Source organism: Musa acuminata, chromosome BXJ2-6 (assembly GCF_036884655.1).
Source record: "Musa acuminata AAA Group cultivar baxijiao chromosome BXJ2-6, Cavendish_Baxijiao_AAA, whole genome shotgun sequence".
Classification (NCBI taxonomy): Eukaryota; Viridiplantae; Streptophyta; class Magnoliopsida; order Zingiberales; family Musaceae; genus Musa; species Musa acuminata.
Genome location: NC_088343.1, coordinates 43,631,701 through 43,653,238, shown reverse-complemented (window position 1 = coordinate 43,653,238; position 21,538 = coordinate 43,631,701). Strand labels below are relative to the sequence as shown.

General features: G+C 40.8%; 3 protein-coding genes across 5 annotated transcripts; all 3 read left to right on the top strand.

Moving 5' to 3' along the window:
- Positions 1-1,058: 1,058 nt before the first annotated feature.
- LOC135615828 (cell division control protein 6 homolog) lies at positions 1,059-7,501 on the top strand. Its single transcript, XM_065114832.1, has 17 exons — positions 1,059-1,399; positions 1,506-1,608; positions 1,889-2,109; positions 2,890-2,964; positions 3,056-3,159; positions 3,301-3,407; positions 3,491-3,550; positions 3,746-3,819; positions 3,943-3,993; positions 4,316-4,365; positions 5,259-5,322; positions 5,494-5,583; positions 6,118-6,180; positions 6,373-6,468; positions 6,541-6,630; positions 6,720-6,797; positions 7,054-7,501. The coding sequence occupies exons 1-16, from the start codon at positions 1,190-1,192 to the stop codon at positions 6,750-6,752; spliced, it is 1,491 nt and encodes a 496-aa protein (XP_064970904.1). The 5' UTR covers positions 1,059-1,189; the 3' UTR covers positions 6,753-6,797; positions 7,054-7,501.
- A 2,706-nt stretch (positions 7,502-10,207) lies between these two features.
- Positions 10,208-14,461, top strand: LOC135615827 (auxin transporter-like protein 2). Of its 2 annotated transcripts, none has more exons than XM_065114831.1 (8): positions 10,208-10,699; positions 10,968-11,188; positions 11,324-11,509; positions 11,713-11,825; positions 11,914-12,097; positions 12,278-12,375; positions 13,232-13,697; positions 13,794-14,461. In XM_065114831.1, exons 2-8 carry the CDS (start codon positions 11,000-11,002, stop codon positions 14,019-14,021), a joined length of 1,464 nt encoding a protein of 487 aa, XP_064970903.1. In that variant the 5' UTR covers positions 10,208-10,699; positions 10,968-10,999; the 3' UTR covers positions 14,022-14,461. The 2 variants fall into 2 exon arrangements, with proteins under 2 accessions (XP_064970903.1, XP_064970902.1); XM_065114830.1 differs by having other exon boundaries at positions 10,209-10,699; positions 10,965-11,188.
- A 4,971-nt stretch (positions 14,462-19,432) lies between these two features.
- LOC135613722 (uncharacterized) lies at positions 19,433-21,453 on the top strand. Of its 2 annotated transcripts, XM_065110761.1 has the most exons (6): positions 19,433-19,566; positions 19,654-19,811; positions 19,899-19,994; positions 20,085-20,183; positions 20,889-20,970; positions 21,097-21,453. In XM_065110761.1, the coding sequence occupies exons 2-6, from the start codon at positions 19,788-19,790 to the stop codon at positions 21,351-21,353; spliced, it is 558 nt and encodes a 185-aa protein (XP_064966833.1). In that variant the 5' UTR covers positions 19,433-19,566; positions 19,654-19,787; the 3' UTR covers positions 21,354-21,453. The 2 variants fall into 2 exon arrangements, with proteins under 2 accessions (XP_064966833.1, XP_064966834.1); XM_065110762.1 differs by lacking the exon at positions 19,433-19,566 and having other exon boundaries at positions 19,574-19,811.
- Positions 21,454-21,538: the final 85 nt, after the last annotated feature.

The window sequence follows — 21,538 nt, the reverse complement described above, 5'->3', positions numbered from 1 at the left end:
GTATATAAGTAACAACCGTCGTTATGTTAGGCACATAAAACTCATAACCTGAAAATACAATAAAAAAGTAAATAACAATTATTCAATACACAGTATCCAATCAAAAAATGACAATATGAACACTCGAACTTGACATATAAAAAAAATGTTTATCATAAAGGTATTTGATATTATGTAATTAATGATGATTATAAAACAAATATTATATTAAATCATCTTTCTATATTTTAATTCTAAATTAACTAAATTAAATTATTTTTTACTCACAAATAAACCTAACCCGACTTAATCATTCGAGGATCTCATCGAATGCACTCGACAAAAAGTTGTCTACGTAGTATATAAGACATAAATCTTTTATATACTCGAGTAAACTTCTTTCCATCCCATCGTGATTCTATACTTAATTATATTACAAAAAATTCTTTTCATTTTCAATATATGAAATGATTGATTAAAATACTAAAAAATATTTCACTATACATGCAATTTAGGGGAAAAGAAAAAAGAAATTCCGGTGAGTTAAAAACATGATAACAACTACGATGAAGATTATAATTTTCCACTTCAAAATGTATGCAAATGCAAAACCATTGTTTATCCGCTTAAAAAGAGTTTTCTTGGTTCTCTGCAACATTTATTAATATCAGATGCTCATAATTTGGATACATTATTTGGTTCGTTTGGATTTATTATGCCTATTTTAATTATGCTCCTATCCTTAATTTAGGGGCCAGATGCGATGTCTCGAATGCGTCCGACTCATGACCGGGTTGGAGGGCGATCCGATCCGGTAACGACATGATCCGACTCTATATTACATTTCATGTATCATTTGGATGGCCATACTTGATGCGTTTTCTGCCGTTAGATGAGACCCAACGGCTGATCTCAAACCAACATCAACGGATGAGTTCCCCCTCCCCCATCTCCGGGCCGGATTTGACGGTGTTATCAGAAAGTATCCGACCCGTTTACACCCTTGCGGTCCCGCCACAAAAACGAAGCGTTCATGGCGGGAGAAACAGGACTGCTCCATCCATTTCCCGCGCAAACGACGAGAACCCTAATCTTTTTCATCTCCTCAGCTCCTCTTCCCTTTCCCATTGGATCGATCAGGAAGGCAGAAGCAGATCTGGAGTTGCCGTCTTCTGTTCTTCAGCCAACTGCTTCCGCTACGCGCCCTACGATGACCATGAACCGAAGCCCCGCATCTCTCGGTGGATCCCCAGCTGCCAAGGTCCCAGGAGAGACGAAGACGAGGGCGGACTCTACACCGAGCAGGAAACGGTCGAGATCTGATTGCGCCAGCGAGAGCCCGATCAAGGATCAGCAGCCGGCTAAACGGAGATCCCCGCGCAGATGCAACGGTGATCGAGAAGAAAACTGCATAGGAAAAGTGAGCGAGTCGGTCTTTCAATGTTTAGATTCAAATTAATTCCTTATTTAGTGGTCGATGGCTTCTCACCACGCGATCACATGTTCCCGAACTGGTGCTTCTGCAGCACAACGGGTCTCTTGCCAACGGAAAGCAATTAGGTTCGCCTAAATCACCCAGGAAAAGACTCTTTGGTCCTTCTAACCAGAAGCCAAAGTGGAATCCGAGAGGTAAGTTATACAATTATTTTCTATAATTTTTCAGAAAATTTACCTTAACCGTTGTATCATGCGATCATCTTTCTTAGAGAATCTATGGGCAATTGATCTAAACAGACATCTGTGATTCCTTGTAATCAGATTCGTAGTAATTACGTTGGTGATTTTGCGTTGATACATTTCTTTTAATTAATTCACCTTTTTTTTTATAATACTGTTATCTTCGCATCTCGTTCCTTCTGTTTACTACCATCTGAATTCTGAGATGTGGCATGGGATCGATCATTTGCAGACCCTGCGCAGATGCAAGCCGCAAAGCAAGCACTGCATTTGGCAACACCGCCAGCCAATGTGGTCTGCCGTGAAGTGGAGCAGAAAAGGGTCATTGATTTTTGCAAAGCCTGCATTCAACAAAGTAAAGCTGGCAGCCTTTATGTATGTGGATGTCCAGGAACTGGAAAAACATTGTCAATTGGCAAGGTGCAAGAGCATCTGCTTGTGTGGTCTAAAGAGGTACTGCTGCTTATTCTTTTATACCTGAGTTTGGTGGTTTCGTGTACACTGAGCAAGCAAAAACTTTATTCCTACTTTTGAAGGCACTTGGATTTTCCTTAAACCATATTGTTTTGTATGGCAAATTATAAGTTCTGATTTTTTTTTATTAGATTGTTGTAATAAGTCATTGATGTGTCATAGGCTGCATAATGAAGAGTTGCAGGAACTTCATTAACTTCAGATGTGAAGCATGAATTTTGTGCTGTTGGTTGTATTTGTCCATTATATAGAGCAAGGAGGAACACAAATCTTGCTAATCCTGATGTCTATAAAGGGTATTATGAGTTTGTGATTACATAGAAGTTACTTGGTTTTGTTACCTGTTACTGCAAATTGTACTTTGATCTAATGGGATATATTGTTGACAAAGGATTAAAACGAATCATGAGTAACTTGTAATATTTTATTGTTTATATTATAAAATCAATCTTGCTGACACTTTCCACTAATCAGTTGAACTAACTTCTGTCCACATCACATCCTAACATATTGTTGTATACGTAGTGCTTTCAACGAGTGACATCTTCAACTATGTAGGGTGGGCCTGATTGCCAATGGAATTTACCAGTCTCCTCATAAGTTAAATGTCATAAAATGTTGCTGCAGAGTTTGGAGCTTCTTCTGTATTGTTGATGACTTAAACTATCTTTGTTACGCCATTTGCCTAATCTGGATTTATCTTCAAAGCAAGTCCTCTCTTGTCAGTCTTATTCTTTTACTTTCTGATCAAATTGACAGGAGGGAATTCAGTCACCAGATATTTTGACCATTAACTGCACTTCTCTAACTAGCACGACTGAAATTTTCAGCAAGGTACAGCACCAGACATAAAGTATTGTATGACCTGGCCATAGAATTATGCAATCATTTCATTTATATTGCAATATTTCAATGATAATTACAGATGCTTGTGAAGTTCAGACCAACCAGCAAGATAAAAAATTTCTCACCTCTCCAGCATCTCCAGAAGATATTTTCTCAAAAAGGGCAATCATCTGGAAGAATGATGTAAGAAACACTAAATTTGACCCTTCATGTCATGTGTCATGTTTTGTAGATATCACAATATAATTGTTCTGGTTATATGAACTTCCTTTCTCCCTCTTTTACCATGCTGAGCTCATTTTTACACAATTTCTAGTTTTACAGGTTGATAGTCGCTGATGAGATGGATTATCTTATAACTAAAGATAGCTCTGTTCTTCATGATCTTTTCATGCTTACAACTTTACCTTTCTCTCGATGCATACTTATAGGTATAGTTCTCTTCACAGTAGTAGGTTTTGAGATTGAAAAATAGCATTTTAGTGACTTTAGTTGCCAAACTTGTTCTCTGCAGGCATAGCAAATGCAATAGACTTGGCAGATCGCTTTCTACCAAAACTTGAATCATTAAACTGTGAGGATGCTAATTTTACAGTTTTTCTTCCTTCTCTCTCTCTCTCTCTTGTGATGTCCTTTGAACTTTGACTATTCGGGAAACATTTCCATATCGACTATGATGATTGTCTTTTGTTCATAAAAGATTCTCATTATAGGGCATTACACAAGTGAAACTAAAATGATTCTAAATCTTTTATTATATTGTTGCTAGGCAAGCCTGTTGTCATCACTTTCCGTGCTTATTCTAAAGATCAGATACTCAAGATTCTTCAGCAGAGACTTATGGTGATTCTTCTTGTCTGTTTTCATTTGTCCTCTATTTGCTACATAGTTTGCCTTGTCTCTATTAGTTGGAGTTCTTCTATTAGCATATTGATTTTCAATTCTTTTTCATATCACTCTATGTAGGTTCTTGGGTGTGATGTCTTCCAATCTGCAGCACTAGAATTTTGTGCAAGAGTGAGTTAAACTTATTTTTAGCTTCATTATTTTTTTTTTAATACATTTTCTGTTTCTTTATGTTGAATAAATGAGGTTAATAGACTTGGTTTCAATCCTTACAAATATGTTCCTTCCTTGAACTGCATCAACATGGTCTAGACTTAAGAATCAATTTGTTCTTGCTTGAATGATGAACAAACAGAAGAATGCAATTATGCTGTCTTCTTTAAAAAAATGAATTTGGCCTACTTTTATGCACTGTGTCCAAGCTCAGAATCTGCAAGGCAGGATGAGAAAAGTGCATCTAGTGCATGACCTAAAATTTTTATTTTCTTTGCAGAAAGTAGCAGCAGCATCTGGAGATATTAGAAGAGCATTTGATATTTGCAGGTATATGGTGCGATTATTCATGATGCATATAGTTTGTTTCAATGTTTATTTGTGATTTGCTTTATTGTCTATCTTTTGTCATGATAGGCTCGGTTCAAACTTGATATCAGAGCACAAGATTAATTCTTCTGCCCTTTTGCTGTGTTTTTTGGTCTGTTATCCTCTGTAGTTGGACTGTGAAGTTTCATGATACTAATAAGTGCACCCCCCTTATCAGTCATAAGTTGGTCGGATTGTATAAAGCAAAAATTGGTTAAAAACCGTAAGATTTTCTTGTATGCCAATTGGTAAAAGAATGAAGTGTACTTTCTGATTCTCTTTCTCTAAATGAATAGCATGCCTTGAAGCTTTACGTCAAGGTTAGTTCATTAGCTGCTTAGATCATCTCAGATGCGCTTAGTCTCCTTAGTCATCTGGCCTTTTCTAAATCGCTATCTCATGTGTCTTCCAACCAGCAAACATACTTTTCTCCTCCAGAGATGAATCTACTTAGTTTCTCTTTCATTGCTGATAAAGATAATTTGGGACATTGATCGTTATCCTTTTTTGAGTTGCAATCTATGCAGTGTCTAGTCTTTTCACCTTTATTAATTCGTTACTAAGGATTGAAAAGAATTGCTTCATTCCACCAGTTACTATCTACAACTTGCTTTCCTCGGAAAGTTTACAATCCAATAGATGTTTACCATTCTTAGTCCACAATGGAAAAGCTGTGTCGTGATTCTGATCTATTCTTTCAGATTCAATTTTGCTGGCAATATTCACTTCTTTGCTCCTGTGATTGAGAATAATTCTACAAGGAGCTATCTTTCATTTAGTTGAAAAATACGAAGGTCATGTATATATCAGCGGACATTAAACTATACATAATGCTTTCTCTTTCTTCATTCTAGGAGTGCCATTGAGGTGCTTGAAGCAGAGTTAAGAGATCCCACTGAAAAGAAGGAAACTGAAATTGTAAGTTGGATACCTCTTAGTGACTTGTGATATCTGAAGCATGATTAAGATTTGTTATCAAATTTGATACAGTAATTTGCTAAATCTGGATCGCTATAAGAAAAGTGTACAATTAAGGATATACGTTGATCATCTTGACCAATATCGTTGTGCATTTGGATCACATTACAGGTGTCGTTTGATCATATGGATATTGCTATATCAAAGTCTTGCAAGTCACCGTTGGTAAATATCATACGGTCTCTTCCACAACATCAACAGGTAAAAATTCAGGAAAACTCTGGGCATAAATCATTACACAGAGCATCTAATCGATCGGGACATTTAATATGAAAATGACAGATCCAAGTTCCTTTACCATTTGAACACCCTTGAACTTTGTGCGGTGTGTTTCTGCGATATATCTAATTGGTGCATCAGTAGGAGACAATTACCTTATTTGTGGCATTATGGGCACCAATGATGATGTAGTTATACTTGTTGGTTGATTAAGTTCCAAACAGTGGAAGGCGAGTAACATCTATAGAAAATCGAACACCCATTTTTCTTGCAGTTGATAGAATGTTCATATAGTCACTCTCTTTAAATAGATTTTCTGCCACATTTATATATCCACCTGATGTAAATCAAATTTAATATATTAGGATAAATTTGAAATCTAGGTTGAACGCAATATATTTGCTGAGATATGTAATTCATTTTCTGTACCCCAGATTTACCAGGGGATTTCTACATGGTGGTAGATATGCACACAAGCAGCAGTGGTATATGAGTAATCTGTTTTTACATTTGCAGGTAATATTGTGCTCTTTGGTCAGACTTTTTCGACAGCGCAAGAATTCTACTGCTCTTGGAGAGGCAAGTTCGGTTTAACTATCTTATCCTGGTTTCAAATTGATATAAAAGAACAAGCAACTTGAACTATCTCTTTTAGTAACTTTGTACTTTATCTGGATCTTCCTTTTTCTCTAGAAATACTTAAACAGTACCTTTTTCTTCTAGACTACTAGTACATATAATGAATGTGCTGATCAATGTGTTTGGGTGCAGATCAACAGATCGTATTTAGATATTTGCAAATCTACCCAAATTCGTCCAATTGGAATGACTGAATTTGCTGACATGTGCAGAGCGCTAGCTGATCAGGTTGGGATACAATAGAAATATACCAATCATAATGTATTTGGGGAAAACGTAGCATAACAATTTCAATTCCAGGGGCTTCTCGAGCTTGGAAACTCTAGGAAAGACAGGTCGAAGAAGATAAAGTTAAAAGTTGATGTCTCAGACATCACTTTTGCTTTCAAGGTACTGATTTGTCTCTCCTAAGTACATGCTAATTTCTATTTTTCATTTTATCGGTTACCTGTTTTCTTATCAGATTTTGATTGTTACAGGGTATTCGGTTTTTCCAAAATTGCCTGGAGTGATGACTGATCCTCTATTTATCAAGTTTGAATTCTTTTATCCTCTCGGTAAGGTCAGCTTCTCATTACAGTCAATTCTTCACTGCCTACTGGAATACTATTGAACATGAACTCATAGTTTCGATCGCCAAGTTTACTGTCAGATGTACATGGATGGCTCTGAATATGCTCACCTTGTTAAAGTTTGTGTTGGGGACTAGTTAAGCAAAAGCTGATGCTAATATAGCGCAATAGATTACAACATTGCTTGCCTTAAGTTCAATTGCTGGACATGCCGTTGTTAATCGTGGACTCCTTTTTGCAGGATTGGAAACCTAATTGTGCTCCATCTGAAAATTCATCTGCTGGTGGCTATTTTTTCTCCTGCACCTCAAATTTCAAAATGTGTTATCTTACAAATAACGACGGAAGAAAGCAGACGGTGTACTTCGACTTACAATTAATTGCATATATATATATACCTAGTTCATGTTTCTTATCCTGAGACTTCAAAGAAAGCCTCGTGGTAGATGCTCGAAGAAAATGCTGGCTTCAGAATATACTTTGGACGATAGTCTAGCTGACCTCTTGTTGCCTAAAAAAAAACACAAGAGTTTTAGCTGGTCAACTGTGGACCATTTGTAGAACTATTATGAGGGCCTTTTGCTCTAGCAGTGTGTTGCTGAACTTATGTTTACTGACATCGATCAAATTCTATTCAATGGATTTTTTGTTTCTGCATATTATATTTTAGATTGCAAAGTTCAAATGTACAAGACTTTTTGTCAATGTAGGAGGATTATATGCAATTATATCTCTGCAATAATTGGAGGTTTTGGTAATTGTTGGATCATCGTGCCTGGTGGCATTGACTCGTTTGAATTCTTTCCCCCACTAACTTTGATAGTGCGTGGTGTTTGACTTATAGCTACTCGATATCACTCACGTTCCTCACAGTGACCGTCTCCATTCTACCGGCCGGCGCACTACCAAAAAGGAGACTGTTGTGTCGCCGTCCCCATTTCAACTCCGTCGCAGTCGAGTGTGGCTCCCCTGCTGTCTGCCATAGCCATTTCTCCTGCATCTCTATGCCCACCAACAACCGGAAGCAGTGGACGAAGAAGTTGGCATCACTGTAAAGCTCCGGTAACACGCCTTATATCTCCACCGTAGAGGAGACACTTGGGATCTTTCTGCCACTCACACTTGTGCCGGTAGACGCTGCTTAATCATTGCAAGCGACCAATACAGAACGTTGATGAGTTTATTCTCTCGTCTTCCCACCGGACTCTTCCTTCATATTCTATATCGGTGCTGCCGTCGTACACTGCTTCTTCTTGTTTAGAATTAGTGGATGTGCATGTGCGATGGCAGTCTCTTTCAGATGTCCTTTAATCGATAGTAATCTGCTACCTCTGCCAAAGCTTTTCGAACGTAGGACAAACGAGCCCGCCAAGTGGAGAGCAAACGAAGCATCAGATGCCCAACTCAGGCTTCTCCTTTTTCTACTCCTGGGAAATATAACAAGCACCCTTCTGTCATCAGATTTCCCGGAGACACATCAACGTCCATGGCCGTCATATCAGTCGTTTTCCGGGAATCCGGATTACTCCCCAAGTGGAGAGAGAGAGAGAGAGAGACGGCGGTGGGTAAATATCCATGTGAGGCAGCTGTCCCTCTCTTTTCCCGGAAGATGAGCGTGTAAGAAGAGCACCTGCCGAATCCTTCGTCATCCCCTACTCGATCTCTGCCATCTTTGTCCTCCCGCAAGAGGGGGGGAGGAAGGTCACAAGTGGATCGGATTCGAGCCCCGCGAATCTAAACCCGATTCGGCTCGTGTTGAACGTGGATTGGATTGCTACCTAAGTCGGCATATCACATTGGATACCTCGAACCATCTCTTAATGGCTCACACCAATGGGAAAGATTGCAGCAAGCAAAGATTGGATTCGATCCGTTCGGAACGGATCTTAGCTCAAATCGGATCTCGATCAACCAAGAGCCTCACAATACCTCATCCCGGCGCGACAGGTCGATACGATGACCAAAGAAAAGTAGATGGATTGGATTCGATCGGATCTTCGATTATTAATTACACCAAATTCGATCAACTTTTATCTGTCCATCTAATAATTGAATGTCACTTGATGGAGATTCGAATCGGATCCAAATCAAATCTTGCTCACAGCGATATATTTGACACATACCAGATATATTTGGGATGAGGCCAAATCTGAAGGAGACCATGGGCGATTCCTCGAGCAATGGAACCCACCACACTGTGCGTCACCGTGATCTCCACATTACCATGGCCAAGGAGAGGAGGGAACCCAGGAAGCTGTCTGCTTAAAGCGCCATGGCGACCGGAGATGGTAGACCATATGATTCGTGGCTGCACTTGAAACATGTTCCCTTTATTTAGTCTCGGAGCATCTTCTAAGAGAGTATGAGAATCTGCTATGACTTCCATATCTCCCTGAGAATTGTTTGATGGAAACTTAGGGTTTATTCGAGTGTCAAGAAGATGGAGGAGGAAAAACCACCGTAATTCACAGTCAAATAAAAAGAAATGAGACGTTGACTTTTAGAGAGCTCGTGATTCGAGCCATTGGAAGTTCCTATTTAGGGTTCAAGTCAATGAATCTGAACAGAGTCCGCTCGATTCGAGAAATATGATTGTATATGTGCGTATAAACGGGTCAAAAATGATCAGCATGACTGGAAGACGAAAACGGCGGTCAAGCTTGGAGTTTGGGAACTCACATAAACAAAGAACGAATGGTAATAAGACGAGAGAACGCATGTGCTTTTTCCACCTCAATTTAATGTTGCTGTCTCTGTATTAAACTTGATTATAGGTTATTAGGGGCAATGCCAGTGTTTAAGATTTAGATGGCGATCACTAATCTCGCACGGCCTGATCTATTTAATGGCCGTCCGATCCCGAGGCGAGGCAACTGCCGACTCGTACAGTCTACTCCAATCATCACGTCATGCGGGTGTAAGCGCACGAATCACGGGGCCCCCTCCGAGACGAGCGGGTACGAATCGCGAGGCGACAGCTGCACGCACTTATCTCAACGCCGAAAGGCCTCGCCCGTCTTCTTATCCTCGTGCGGCGGCCGGGACCCTTTTCCCACCCAATTCCTTCCCCAAGATTCTGTAGGCGGCCAAACCATAGAATACGAGATTTCGTACCAAATCTAATTTGAAGATCTATTTCATGGAATTTAATCTGTCGATTCAATCCGGCGCGACCAAGTAGTGACGTGAGTCCTCGATTCCGGCGAGGGTGGCGGTGGGCCACGTGATGATCACGGTGGAGGTGCGAACACGAGCCGAGCTTTTCCACATGCCGTGGCGTCCAAATCCAGCCACTAATCATTACCTAGCCACTCATCGATGTGGGTGTCGTTGGTGCGAACGGGGGACGTCGGCGAGAAAGGAAAGCCAATGGCAGCTGAGTGAGGAAGGTGAAATGAATTGTGTAGTAATTAAGCTAAAGGAGATCCGTCCGCAGCCGTGTAGTTTATTCTGTAAACGCTGCACGGTGCAGCATCCGCTGCTATGCTACTGGCTCCGTTCATGTGGGACAGCTGATCCCGGGATTTAAAATGGATGGTGTTTGGATCCGAGCCTGCTTCTGATCAGTGAGCTAACAGAGAGTGGGAGAGAGGAAACATTTGATAAGAGAGTGGGGCAAGCGCTCAGCGCAGTTAAGATCGCCACTCGGTAGTTAACAGCTGGGAGAGAGAGAGAGAGAGTCCTACTAGCTGAGCCTCCTTTCCTCTGTCGTCTCCCTCGATCCTACTCTTCTCGGAGGAATGAATCCATGTTCTTGTGAAAGACAGCTGTAGAGAGAAGAGTTTTCGAAGAGTGTTTCGTCTAGAGGGGTGATCTCTAAAAAGAGAGGAGGATTGCAGGTGATCAACCCGAGTGCTCAAACTTGCTGCTGTGAAGACGGTGTTAAGGTACGATGCCCTTCATCTCTCCTCTTGTCCTTTGATGGTGTCTGAGGGGAGTGGAGAAAACAGGCTCGCCCCACTTTGGTTCTCATTTTGGTTTGTTGTTACGTTGAATGAGATCCTCGGTGTTCCGACCAGAAACTGGGTCTTCTTCTTTCGTCCCTTCCTTTCCTAGTTACAGCGATCCATTCCTAGGGATTTCTGACCGTGATCTGTCTCGTTGCTCCTCCTCTGCTCCGGTTTGCTGCTGCTGCTGCTTTTCGTGACAAAGGAGAAGGGGGAGGACGAAAGATCGAGCTGTAGAAGATGCTGCCGCAGAAGCAAGCAGAGGAAGCCATCGTGTCGCGCAGCAACAGTACCTTAAAGGATGAGCTGGAGCAGGACGTCGATGGCAAGGGGGAGGACGAACAGGCTGCCCATGGATTCAACATGAAGAGCCTCCTCTGGCACGGCGGCTCCGCCTGGGACGCCTGGTTCAGTTGCGCCTCCAATCAAGTACTCCAGTGTTCCATCTCCCGCATACCTGTCGATTGATTACATCCCAAGACCGTCTCTTTTTCCTTTTGATCTTTGTGATCACTAATCTGTAACCTTCTGATCGAGTTGTTTCGGGATGCAAATGCATGGCAGGTTGCTCAGGTTCTGCTGACGCTGCCGTACTCGTTCTCGCAGCTGGGAATGCTGTCGGGGATTATCCTGCAGCTGTTCTATGGGTTCATGGGCAGTTGGACGGCGTATCTAATTAGCGTCCTCTACGTCGAGTACCGCACTCGGAAGGAGAAGGAGAACGTGAGCTTCAAGAATCACGTTATCCAGGTTCGTCTCCCTCCATTCTTTCTTCTCCTCCCATGATCCATGCTTCGCAATTTCCCCTCTTTCTTCACCCCTGCTTCCCCCTGACTTCTCATCGAGACAGCCCAAGTGTCCAACTCATAGCGTCAATTATGACTTGTGCCTTTGACTAATGATTAAGATGACGAAATTGTCTCTGTTTTCCTCCTCTTCCGCATTCGTGACAGTGGTTCGAGGTGTTGGATGGGCTGCTGGGGCCGTATTGGAAAGCCGCCGGCCTCGCCTTCAACTGCACCTTCCTCCTCTTCGGCTCTGTCATTCAGCTCATCGCCTGCGCTAGGTATTCTTCTTTCGTGCCTTCCTCTCTGCATCTCTCGCTTGCGATTTGATCGCAAAGTTCCTTCTTCTTTGATCTGGTGGCGGAGCAGCAACATATACTACATCAACGACCGGCTGGACAAGAGGACATGGACGTACATATTTGGCGCCTGCTGCGCGACGACCGTGTTCATACCCTCCTACCACAACTACAGGATATGGTCCTTCCTTGGCCTCGGCATGACCACCTACACCGCCTGGTACCTCACCATCGCCGCCGTCGTCCACGGCCAGGTAACATACCATCATCATCCTCAACGACCACAATACAGTAGCTGCAGCAGTAGTTTCTGCTATATGATCCGTTGTTTGATCGCTCACGTCGTTCACCTCCCAAAGACTTCTGCTGCTGCGGGAGGGAGAAGGAATGATGATAGATAGTGATGGTCACTTTTGGATGGATATATGATGCAGGTGGACGGGGTGACGCACTCGGGTCCAACGAAGCTAGTGCTGTACTTCACCGGCGCCACCAACATACTCTACACCTTCGGCGGCCACGCCATCACCGTGTGAGTGCCGTCATATCTCATACTATAGCTCATTCACTCGCTCTAGAACAGCAGTACATCTACTCAGCCGGTGCATCATCAACCTTTCCCTGGCCGCAGTTCACTAAAGAAAAGCAACTCCGTTAATTCCTACCTTCCCACTTCATCAGCTTTGACATCTCACATTTTGTACGCGCCGCCCCCTTCTCTCGGCAGCTTTTGCTGGGTGGTGGGGCTTAATCACGGCCCGGATATGGAAATCATTCCCCATTCTTTCTTGTCGCCGCTTCTTTTTCGCTTCTCCTCCTAAATGGAATGGATTGGACTTGACCGTGTATTCTTCACCATTGCCCCACCAAACAGGACCCGGTTTGGCACGGAGCCAATACCCTTTTATTTCGAGGCTGGTGCGTGCAATCAGATTTGCTAGCCACAGAGTGGTCACCACCCATGGAGATCACTAACTCATATGATCTGATCTGATTCTTTTGATCTATTTCATATATATATTTATATATGTATATGATGTTCTACTTCTGTCATGATTGTTTGAATAAGAATTAAGTCAGTCAAAGATTTGGTCTTTATGAAATATAATGAAAATAGTGGGTTGATTAAGTACTGATACTGTGTGCTTGGCTTTATGGATTTTAATGAACTGAAGCCTTGAAGATTCTGCTGAACAATGGTGACATAAACAAAACTTAGCTGAACGGTCTGCAAGATGGCCTGCGAGATTGTCAAGGCCATGTGGACTGACAGTTATGTTAGTTATTGTTTAAGCCTGTGCACTGTACCAGACATGTTCCGTGGAGAGGCATCGAGGCTGTCTCCTCCGATTCATGGTCGTATTGATGAATGGTGATGTCGTGTGTAGGGAGATCATGCACGCCATGTGGAAGCCGCAGAAGTTCAAGTACATCTACCTGATGGCCACGGTGTACGTGTTCACCCTGACGCTGCCGTCGGCCGCCGCCGTGTACTGGGCCTTCGGTGACCAGCTCCTGAGTCACTCCAACGCCTTCTCGTTGCTACCCAATTCCGGGTGGCGCGACGCCGCCGTGATCCTCATGCTGATTCACCAAATCATCACCTTCGGCTTCGCCTGCACCCCGCTCTACTTCGTGTGGGAGAAGGTGATCGGGATGCACGACACCAAGAGCATCTTCCTCCGCGCCCTGGCCCGCCTCCCCGTCGTCATCCCCATCTGGTTCCTGGCCATCATCTTCCCCTTCTTCGGGCCCATCAACTCCACCGTAGGGGCGCTCCTCGTCAGCTTCACCGTCTACATCATCCCCGCCATGGCACACATGCTCACCTACCGGACGCCATCTGCGCGACAGGTACCATCATCCTGATCATGTTCAATCACACCGTGCTTGATACTGTCATCACCGATGCCAAGTATATCAAACTCCTGCATCTGGATGTCCCTGCAGGACGCGGCCGAGAAGCCTCCCTTCTTCTTGCCGAGCTGGACGGCGATGTACGCCGTGAACGCCTTCGTGGTGGGGTGGGTGCTGGTGGTGGGCTTCGGGCTCGGCGGGTGGGCGAGCGTGACCAACTTCGTGAAGCAGGTGGACACCTTCGGGCTGTTCGCCAAGTGCTACCAGTGCCCCAAGCCCCAGCCACCCGCTGCCCCTGCACCTCAAATGCGGCATTACTGAGCCGTGACCTCATCCCCCTCCTCCTATTACCCTCTGCTTGTCTGCTTGCTTTTGTCGCCTGTAACATACAACAAACAGGGGAAGGCGCCGAAGGTGGGCTCTCCTGCCTCCCCCGTCCGTGTCGGGTGCTTCTTTATCGTTTGGGTGGCTCCTGCGATCTTGTCTGTTCAAGATCTGCTACTTTTCTTTGTTGGTACTGCTGTTGTTATCCAGGGACTTCGAAAGGGAAGATGGGCTGCACGCGAATGAGACCTGCAGCTGTTTGTTCAAGTGCCTGTCATTTTGGCAAGCACATTGCCATGAGTCCTCAACGTAAGCAAGCTGCGTTGGTTCGGCATGGCCGGGGGTTTCTGAGGACAACATGTATTGAAGAATAACGATGATTTATGCTTTGCTGCGTTGTTGGTGGTGGTAAAGCCGCTTCTTCGTTCCCCTGTTCACTCTCATATGCAAGCCTCTTCTTCCATCTGATATAAGAACATGCGTACAGAGGACTTCAGGTTCATCTAAATGAACCTGGAAACACGAATGCTCTTGCAGCCTATAAATAGATAGGAGTTGGTGGTAAATTTCTTTATGAGTCAAGATTCCACCAAACGTAGAAAAAGTTTAAATTAATACAAAACCCATAATTTACCTAAATCATGTTGTTGCATTGCATAAACTAGCAATTCTTGATTTTAAAGTTTAATTTAATTCAATATTGGAAGGGTAATTTTTTCTTAAAAAGCTTCTAAGTTTTTACTTTTTCTAGCAAAGTGCTCCCTTTTTGGTTTATTTTCATAAAAATATATGATATTTATTATCTTGACTTTCGTGTCCATCACCTTCGTCTTGTGGTCTCTGGTCCTCATTCATCGTGTGTTCCACTGTCACCTTCACCTCTCAGTTGTCATGACAATTGAGATAGATAATCTCTCGAGAGGACTTCTACGATGAGATAGAAGATTTGATAGTATTGACATTAAAGCTGGAGGACGTCGCACTCGTGCTCATTATGATCAGGAGGAGGATAAGAGAAGTCGATTTTTTACATTAAGGTCACGAAATCAATGAGCAAGGCTAGCATGAACTCCTTGATAATGTTTGATTGGATCAAAAATCACTTTTTAGTTGGATAAAAAATCTTTGTCATATACCACCCCATTCCCATCTTCTCCATTCCGCACGCCCCTTGTGTTTTAGAATATTGGAGGTGCTATACGAAAATAAAATTATAATTTTTTTTTAAATTGACCCCTATCGAAATTTAATATAATATTACAAAAACTATGTTATTTGGCGTGTGATGTGTTCGAGTTCGGGCGGATTCGTGAGAGGCAACAACAAATCCTTTATGAGTGTATCAGGTACACCATGTACTGGTCCAGCGAGGAAACACGATACCTCTGTTGTATTATTTGGTCGCCGCTTCGGCCCCCACAGCAAAGATTAGCCCTTACCAAGTGCCTTGTTCTATAATGGCGCTAAGCGCTCCGTCCCTATGAATACTGATGAGGTGGCGCAATGTGACGGCGTCGGCGAGGAACGCGGGTGGCAACTACCTGTCTCCTGTCGCAGCTGAGGCACAGGATTCGTCCCCTAAATGGCGTTGGCGTGCTATATATGCGCACATTATGTTTTATCACTCTTTCTCGCGCCTCCCCGTGTGGCTTCTTCATCTCCGACGACCGCCCATTTAGCGTTTCGGTGACCACTCCCTGTTCAACGCGAAGCAGGAGTCCTCCGCCTCCTCCTCGTTCGATCCGTAAAACCATAGCTATCTTTTATAGGGTTCTTGTTTGTTCCTTCCCGATACTCCGCCGCCGGGAGCCGATCCCTCCGTGGCTCCCAATACCTTGCAGTCTTCAGGTACTGCGACTCATCGGCGTTTTCGTTTCGGTTCTCGCAGGAGCTTTTACTAAGCGTGCGGCAGTCGGTCACTTCGCCTATCTCTTCTCTTTTCTTCTTTGGTTCATGACGGAGTAAATAGATCGTGTGGGTTTCTAGGAATAGGTTTTCCTTGAGTTGGCTTTGCATCATCATTTGGGCGGAAGGCGTCGGGTTTGATTCTTCCATTTCTCGATGAAATGAAGCAACAGAGATAAACCAAAACCCCCACTCGTCTTGCGGAATGAGTTCCCATTCTCTACATTTAGCCGGTCGGGTTAGGGCATGCCTGCACCCCCGAACAACTTCACTCACCCCTATCTTTTTGTTCGCTGTCTCTCATTTCTTTTGTTGCTTCTCCATAAAAATGCGCTAAGCTTGTCGTCAGTGTTTTTCTCTCATTCTCTGATGGATTAGTTTGCTTTAGACTGAATTTACTTTATTCATGAATCTAAAAATTTGATATTGGCAATCTGAAAGTTCGTTCTTTGTCAAAAATATCTCGTACAATTTCTTTTAGCATCTCACATGTGCTAATGATTATAGGTTGATTGAACCATACACATTTATGTTGTTCCTGATCTACTGAATCTAGATGATTAGCTCCCTGTGTTGTTGTTTGAATTTGGTAAATATGTGCCTAGTTTATGTGACTGATACCTGTTTTGCAACTTCTGATACTGTTCTGCTGATTTCTAATGCATTGTGAGGTGCATGATTGTATGCTCCGCTGTTTGTGCAAGAAAACCGTAGCACAAGAAATTTCATCTTGGTAGACGTAACATCATAATGCATTCCTATCTATCCTACTAATTCCTCTGTTTGCTGAGCATTTGGGACACTCCATTGCAGTGGTCCATACCATGCATTTTTTATTAATTACCAATCACTTTCGGGGCATATCATAGTGAACCTGTTAACCTTTTTGTCCATCTGTCGGGAAGTTTATTGAAACTATATCAATCAATAACTACCCTAAGCTATTGAGCATTGCTGTGACTCAACTGCAGAGAATAAGATGTATTAAAGATTTAATTGGGTTCTGATTAAAGTTATAGACCAATGAAAATAAAGTTCATATCTAAGAAAATCTTAGGAGATAACTTTGATTAGAGTGAATCTCATAATTATCTTTTCTTAGACCTTTTGTTTTTGTCTATATAATGATAGGACCTTCTAAGAATTTGATGATCACATAATCACATCGGAGATCTCTTCTGCCACCTCTCTGATTGGTTTCTACTCCATCAGTCATAGTGGTCTTATGAAAAGTAAAAAGAGAAGAGAAAGGCCTAGCTTCTTCTTGTGCAAATCTATTGTGTAGAGCTTTACAACGATCGAGGTATCTGATTTGATAATGGCATAAAAAGGTACACATCCTATTCTCAATTTATGGTAATTTATATTTCAATCATAGCTTAATTGTATTCTACATGATGAAATGGATTTCAATTCGATTCAATAATGACATTCAAAGATCTAATAGATTGTCTTATATTTATAGGGATGACAATTGCTGATAACATATGAACTTTATTATTGTATGAAAATAACATACTAAAATATTTAAAAGTTATAAAAGATCAGTTTAAATCTGTTGACAAGTCATTAACTGACACATTAATTAAAGAGCTAGTTACAACTCAATATGATGACACTCAAGGAATTTAAGATCATATCCTTAATATAGCTGATAAAGCTGTAAAGCTCAAAATTTTGGGTATGAATATAAATGAATCGTTTATAGTATAATTCATTTTTTAATTCTATTTTTTTTTAGTTTGATCAATTTAAGATTCACTACAACACAAATAAGAATAAGTGAAATTGAAATGAGCTGACTAGTATATGTATTTAGGAAGAATAAGGATTTAAGTAGAAATGATATCATAAAGTTCTAACTATTACTCAACGAGTGAGTAACAAGAAAAGAAAGTTAAAGCATAATCCACGAAGTAAATCATCTGAGTTTGAAAATAATATACCAACTCATGAAAAGGAAAGCATTCATAATAAATGCCACTTCTATGGCAAGAAAGGATATGTGAAGGACTATAAGTTTTGGCTTGAAAAGAAATATATAAACTTTATATTTCTATGTTTTGAATCAAATATTACAAAAGTCTTTTATATTATTTAGTGGATTGACTCTAGTGTTTCAACTTATATTACCAATAATTTGGAAAGATTCCACTTAACTTGTCAACCAAAAAAGCATGAAAGATTTGTAGTTACAAGGAATCGTCTTAAAGCAAAAACCATAGTAGTGATCGCTTATCGCCTACTTCTAGAGACGATTCATCTGATGAATCTTGAGGATGTATGCTATTTTTCTATAATTCGAGAAATTTAGTTTCTTCATGTGGAATTGATGGGTTAAAATATTATTTTTTTCTTTTTGTTATGATAAACTCAAAATATTTATGATTTAAGAAAAATTAATTTTAAAATTCTATATAGTAGTTAGTATAGAATTAATTTGATTCTTAAGTTTGTAAGGACATTAATGACCTTGCAGACCTTAAATATTAGAATAAAACATAGTTTCATTAATAAACTCATTGAGACTTTATATACTTATATCTATGAATCACTTTGTATTCCCTATGTTGTGGAGAAAAGTATTTTATTATCTTTGTAGATGATCATTCGAGATATGAATATGTATATCTAATAAATGAAAGGTCATATGTTGTTAACATTCTTGAAGTGTACATAAATGAAGTTAAGAGACAATTAGATATAATTGTCTAATCCAATGAGGATGATGAATTTTATGATAGATATAATGAATCAGGCTAGGTATCGATTTATTGTCATAATCATAGATGAGAATAGTTTAATATGCTAATAAAAGATTTCTAGAAAATGATGAAATCAGTGAGAGTGAAAAATTTTGAAAATTTAATCTTGATATTAAGGAGATACAAGTTGATGCTCCTTTATTATTTTCTATTCGAGAAGTTGTTGTTCCTCAAATCACTGAATAATTTGATGAAAGTGAATAATATTATTGTTGAATGTGATAATGAGATTGTTTTAACAAGATAAAATTAATTAGGTTATTATAAACTACATTAGGAAAGACTAATCGTACTGTGGTATATAGAAGGAAGTATGATATTAATGAAATACAAGCATTGTGACTCATATTGATAGTTGACCCAAATATAGTATTATTATAATTATTGGACTTATTGACTTATTTTTGAAAATTTGTAATCATGGAAAAAATATTTTTCAAAATTGTAGAATCTATATCGTAACTTTGAACCCTTTGTTTTATATGTTAATCAGTTAATAAGTCAAGTAGTAGAATATTAGATTTTGTGTCTCAATTAACTTAGGATAAAATATATTAAAGATACAAATGGATTTTGATTAAGGTTATTGGCTATTAAAAGGGAAGCCCATATCTTAAGAAATATTTGGGAGAGTATCTTGATGTGAGGGACTCTGTTAATTATCTTTTCCTAAAACCTATATTCTCGTCTATATAATGATAGAACCTCCTGGGGATCTGATGATCATATAATCACATTTGAAATCTCTTCTCTCACCTCCCTGATTGGTCTATCCTCTGTCAATTATAGTGGCCTCATGGAAAGTAAGCAAAGAGGAGAAGAGCCTAGCTTTTTTCGATATAGATCTATGGTATGGATAATGATATAGAAAGGTACACATCCTATTCCCGATCTATGGTATGTAATTTAGATTTCAATCTTGACTTAATTGTATTCCACATGATAGTTTAATCTTACAGGTGGTAGTTGGTGTTTCATTCTGCGAGAAAGAGAAACAGAGGTAGTGTTGTCTTAGAAAGAGAAATAGAGGTGAAGAAGCTGGTGGTGGAGTTGGAGGGGTCAATTAAGAACTCTCCATTGGGTCCAGTTGCACATGGCTCCAAGAAGGCAGAAGAAGGTACTCCATTATCCATCATCAGTTCTGCTGTTGTTGGGACACTGATTTCGTTTTCTGCTCGATTACCTTATTACCTGAATGATTCAGGTGGGGATGATGCGGATAGATGCTGCGATTGATGCACTGCTCCCTTATGGTTTCTCCAAGGAAACAATCTGCTCGACTGTCAAAAAACTTCTGAAGGTACGATCCCTCTTCTCTGTTCATTTTCCTATTCACTCTCTTATTAGTATTTTAAAGTGTATTACAGCTACTGTGCTTGGAAACTGTTAGGTTTATGATGATGCTGCTGCTTGGCACATTATCGAAGAAGATACTTACAGGCTGGTCATTGAGACCATCCTGGAAGAGCAAGAAGAAAAGGCGAGAGAGGTACTTCCTTTGACCTCTGGCATTTTCATGCATCTCTCTTGTCGTGGTAATTCCTCCAACTAATGTCTGATCTTTAAATTTCATCTATTCAAGTTATGCAATTAGGTTACGATTTGATCTTTAAATTCCAACAAAAAAACTATGTGGTCATTTGCGTTTGTATAATAAAACTAATATGCAAGATTTGGAAATGAATTCTGATTGATTGCTACAAGGAAAACATTGGCCTGTTAACCCCGTCCAATTTATCGTTGAAGGTGGGTTCAGCAGATATTTTAAATTTTCAAAAGAAGATATTTATTTCTTTGCGATAGAACTCATGCAGTATGTTGCCTTCATCAAGTTGTAAACATAAACATCGATGTTAAATATATTAAGCCTTTATATCATACATATTCACAAAAGTTCAGTTGATTATGATCATCTGAGAGTGATATCTGTTTACAACTGGAAAGGTTGCTTTTTTTTTTTTGGTACCATTTTGAGTTTGTTTGTCTTCGAAGCATTGCCTTGTGCCAGATTGGTTTTTGTGTATTCAAACTGCTACCGTATGCAGTTTATTTGTCTTCGGCAGATGCATTCATTGTGGCCTAATTATGTTATGGCAAATGGTAACATGTAGTGGTTGCGTAAGTATGCAATTTGTATTCTCAGTTGCTCTATAATATTATTCTTGACCACAATTATCCATGACGACTGCTTCAGGAGCAAAGAGCTAATGAAGAAGCCAAGGCCTCAGAAGGTCCTAGCCGAGTTGCCGAGGCTAACTTACTTATTTCTTCATTAGGTATGTTGATAGTTTTTGTTCTAAATTTTAGTGTAATTTTGTTTTCGCATACAGTCTGACCACGTTGACTACAATTGCTTTGCATACATGCAATCCGTAAACTGGAAGGACATTTCATATGTACAGACCTCGACTGCAGCAGGAAGCAGAGCGTGAGTGGCGAGGGCCAGTCGGCTTTGGCAGTCCGAGAGTGTGACCCACGGCAGTTGGAGTCAGGCTCAGGTTCTCATCAAACTCCAAGACCAAGGAGGACTCCCTGTTACGGCTGGATAAGCGAAGACGAAGACGAAGACGAACCACAGGAGAGGGCCGTCGAAGGTGAACGCCCGCAACGTGTAAGGAAGCGGCCCAGTGGATGGGATGTGAAGCCCTCTCACATGTGAATGTTGCCAGGAAAATTAGATATGTGATTCGACTGTATGCACCATTTCTCTGTATACAGGATTTCTTGGTGTCCTTTGGATGTAATGTGATTCGACTGTATGCACCAAACGTTCTAAGGAGTTGCATAATGAGTTTGTTTTCTGAAATAGGAATTACTCTCATTCGTGCTGCTGCTGCTGCTCTC

What these genes read in the sequence shown, in the direction of transcription:
- LOC135615828 (XM_065114832.1), top strand. Translation starts at nt 1,190, where the DNA reads ATGACCATGAACCGAAGCCCCGCATCTCTCGGTGGATCCCCAGCTGCC. An exon ending in TGCTTGTGTGGTCTAAAGAG is followed by an intron (nt 2,110 to 2,889) that starts GTACTGCTGCTT and finishes TCAAATTGACAG; the next exon opens with GAGGGAATTCAGTCACCAGA. An exon ending in CACTAGAATTTTGTGCAAGA is followed by an intron (nt 3,994 to 4,315) that starts GTGAGTTAAACT and finishes TTTTCTTTGCAG; the next exon opens with AAAGTAGCAGCAGCATCTGG.
- LOC135615827 (XM_065114831.1), top strand. Translation starts at nt 11,000, where the DNA reads ATGCTGCCGCAGAAGCAAGCAGAGGAAGCCATCGTGTCGCGCAGCAAC. An exon ending in TCAAGAATCACGTTATCCAG is followed by an intron (nt 11,510 to 11,712) that starts GTTCGTCTCCCT and finishes CATTCGTGACAG; the next exon opens with TGGTTCGAGGTGTTGGATGG. An exon ending in GGACGCCATCTGCGCGACAG is followed by an intron (nt 13,698 to 13,793) that starts GTACCATCATCC and finishes ATGTCCCTGCAG; the next exon opens with GACGCGGCCGAGAAGCCTCC.
- LOC135613722 (XM_065110761.1), top strand. Translation starts at nt 19,788, where the DNA reads ATGGCTCCAAGAAGGCAGAAGAAG. An exon ending in AAGAAGAAAAGGCGAGAGAG is followed by an intron (nt 20,184 to 20,888) that starts GTACTTCCTTTG and finishes CGACTGCTTCAG; the next exon opens with GAGCAAAGAGCTAATGAAGA. An exon ending in CTTACTTATTTCTTCATTAG is followed by an intron (nt 20,971 to 21,096) that starts GTATGTTGATAG and finishes TCATATGTACAG; the next exon opens with ACCTCGACTGCAGCAGGAAG.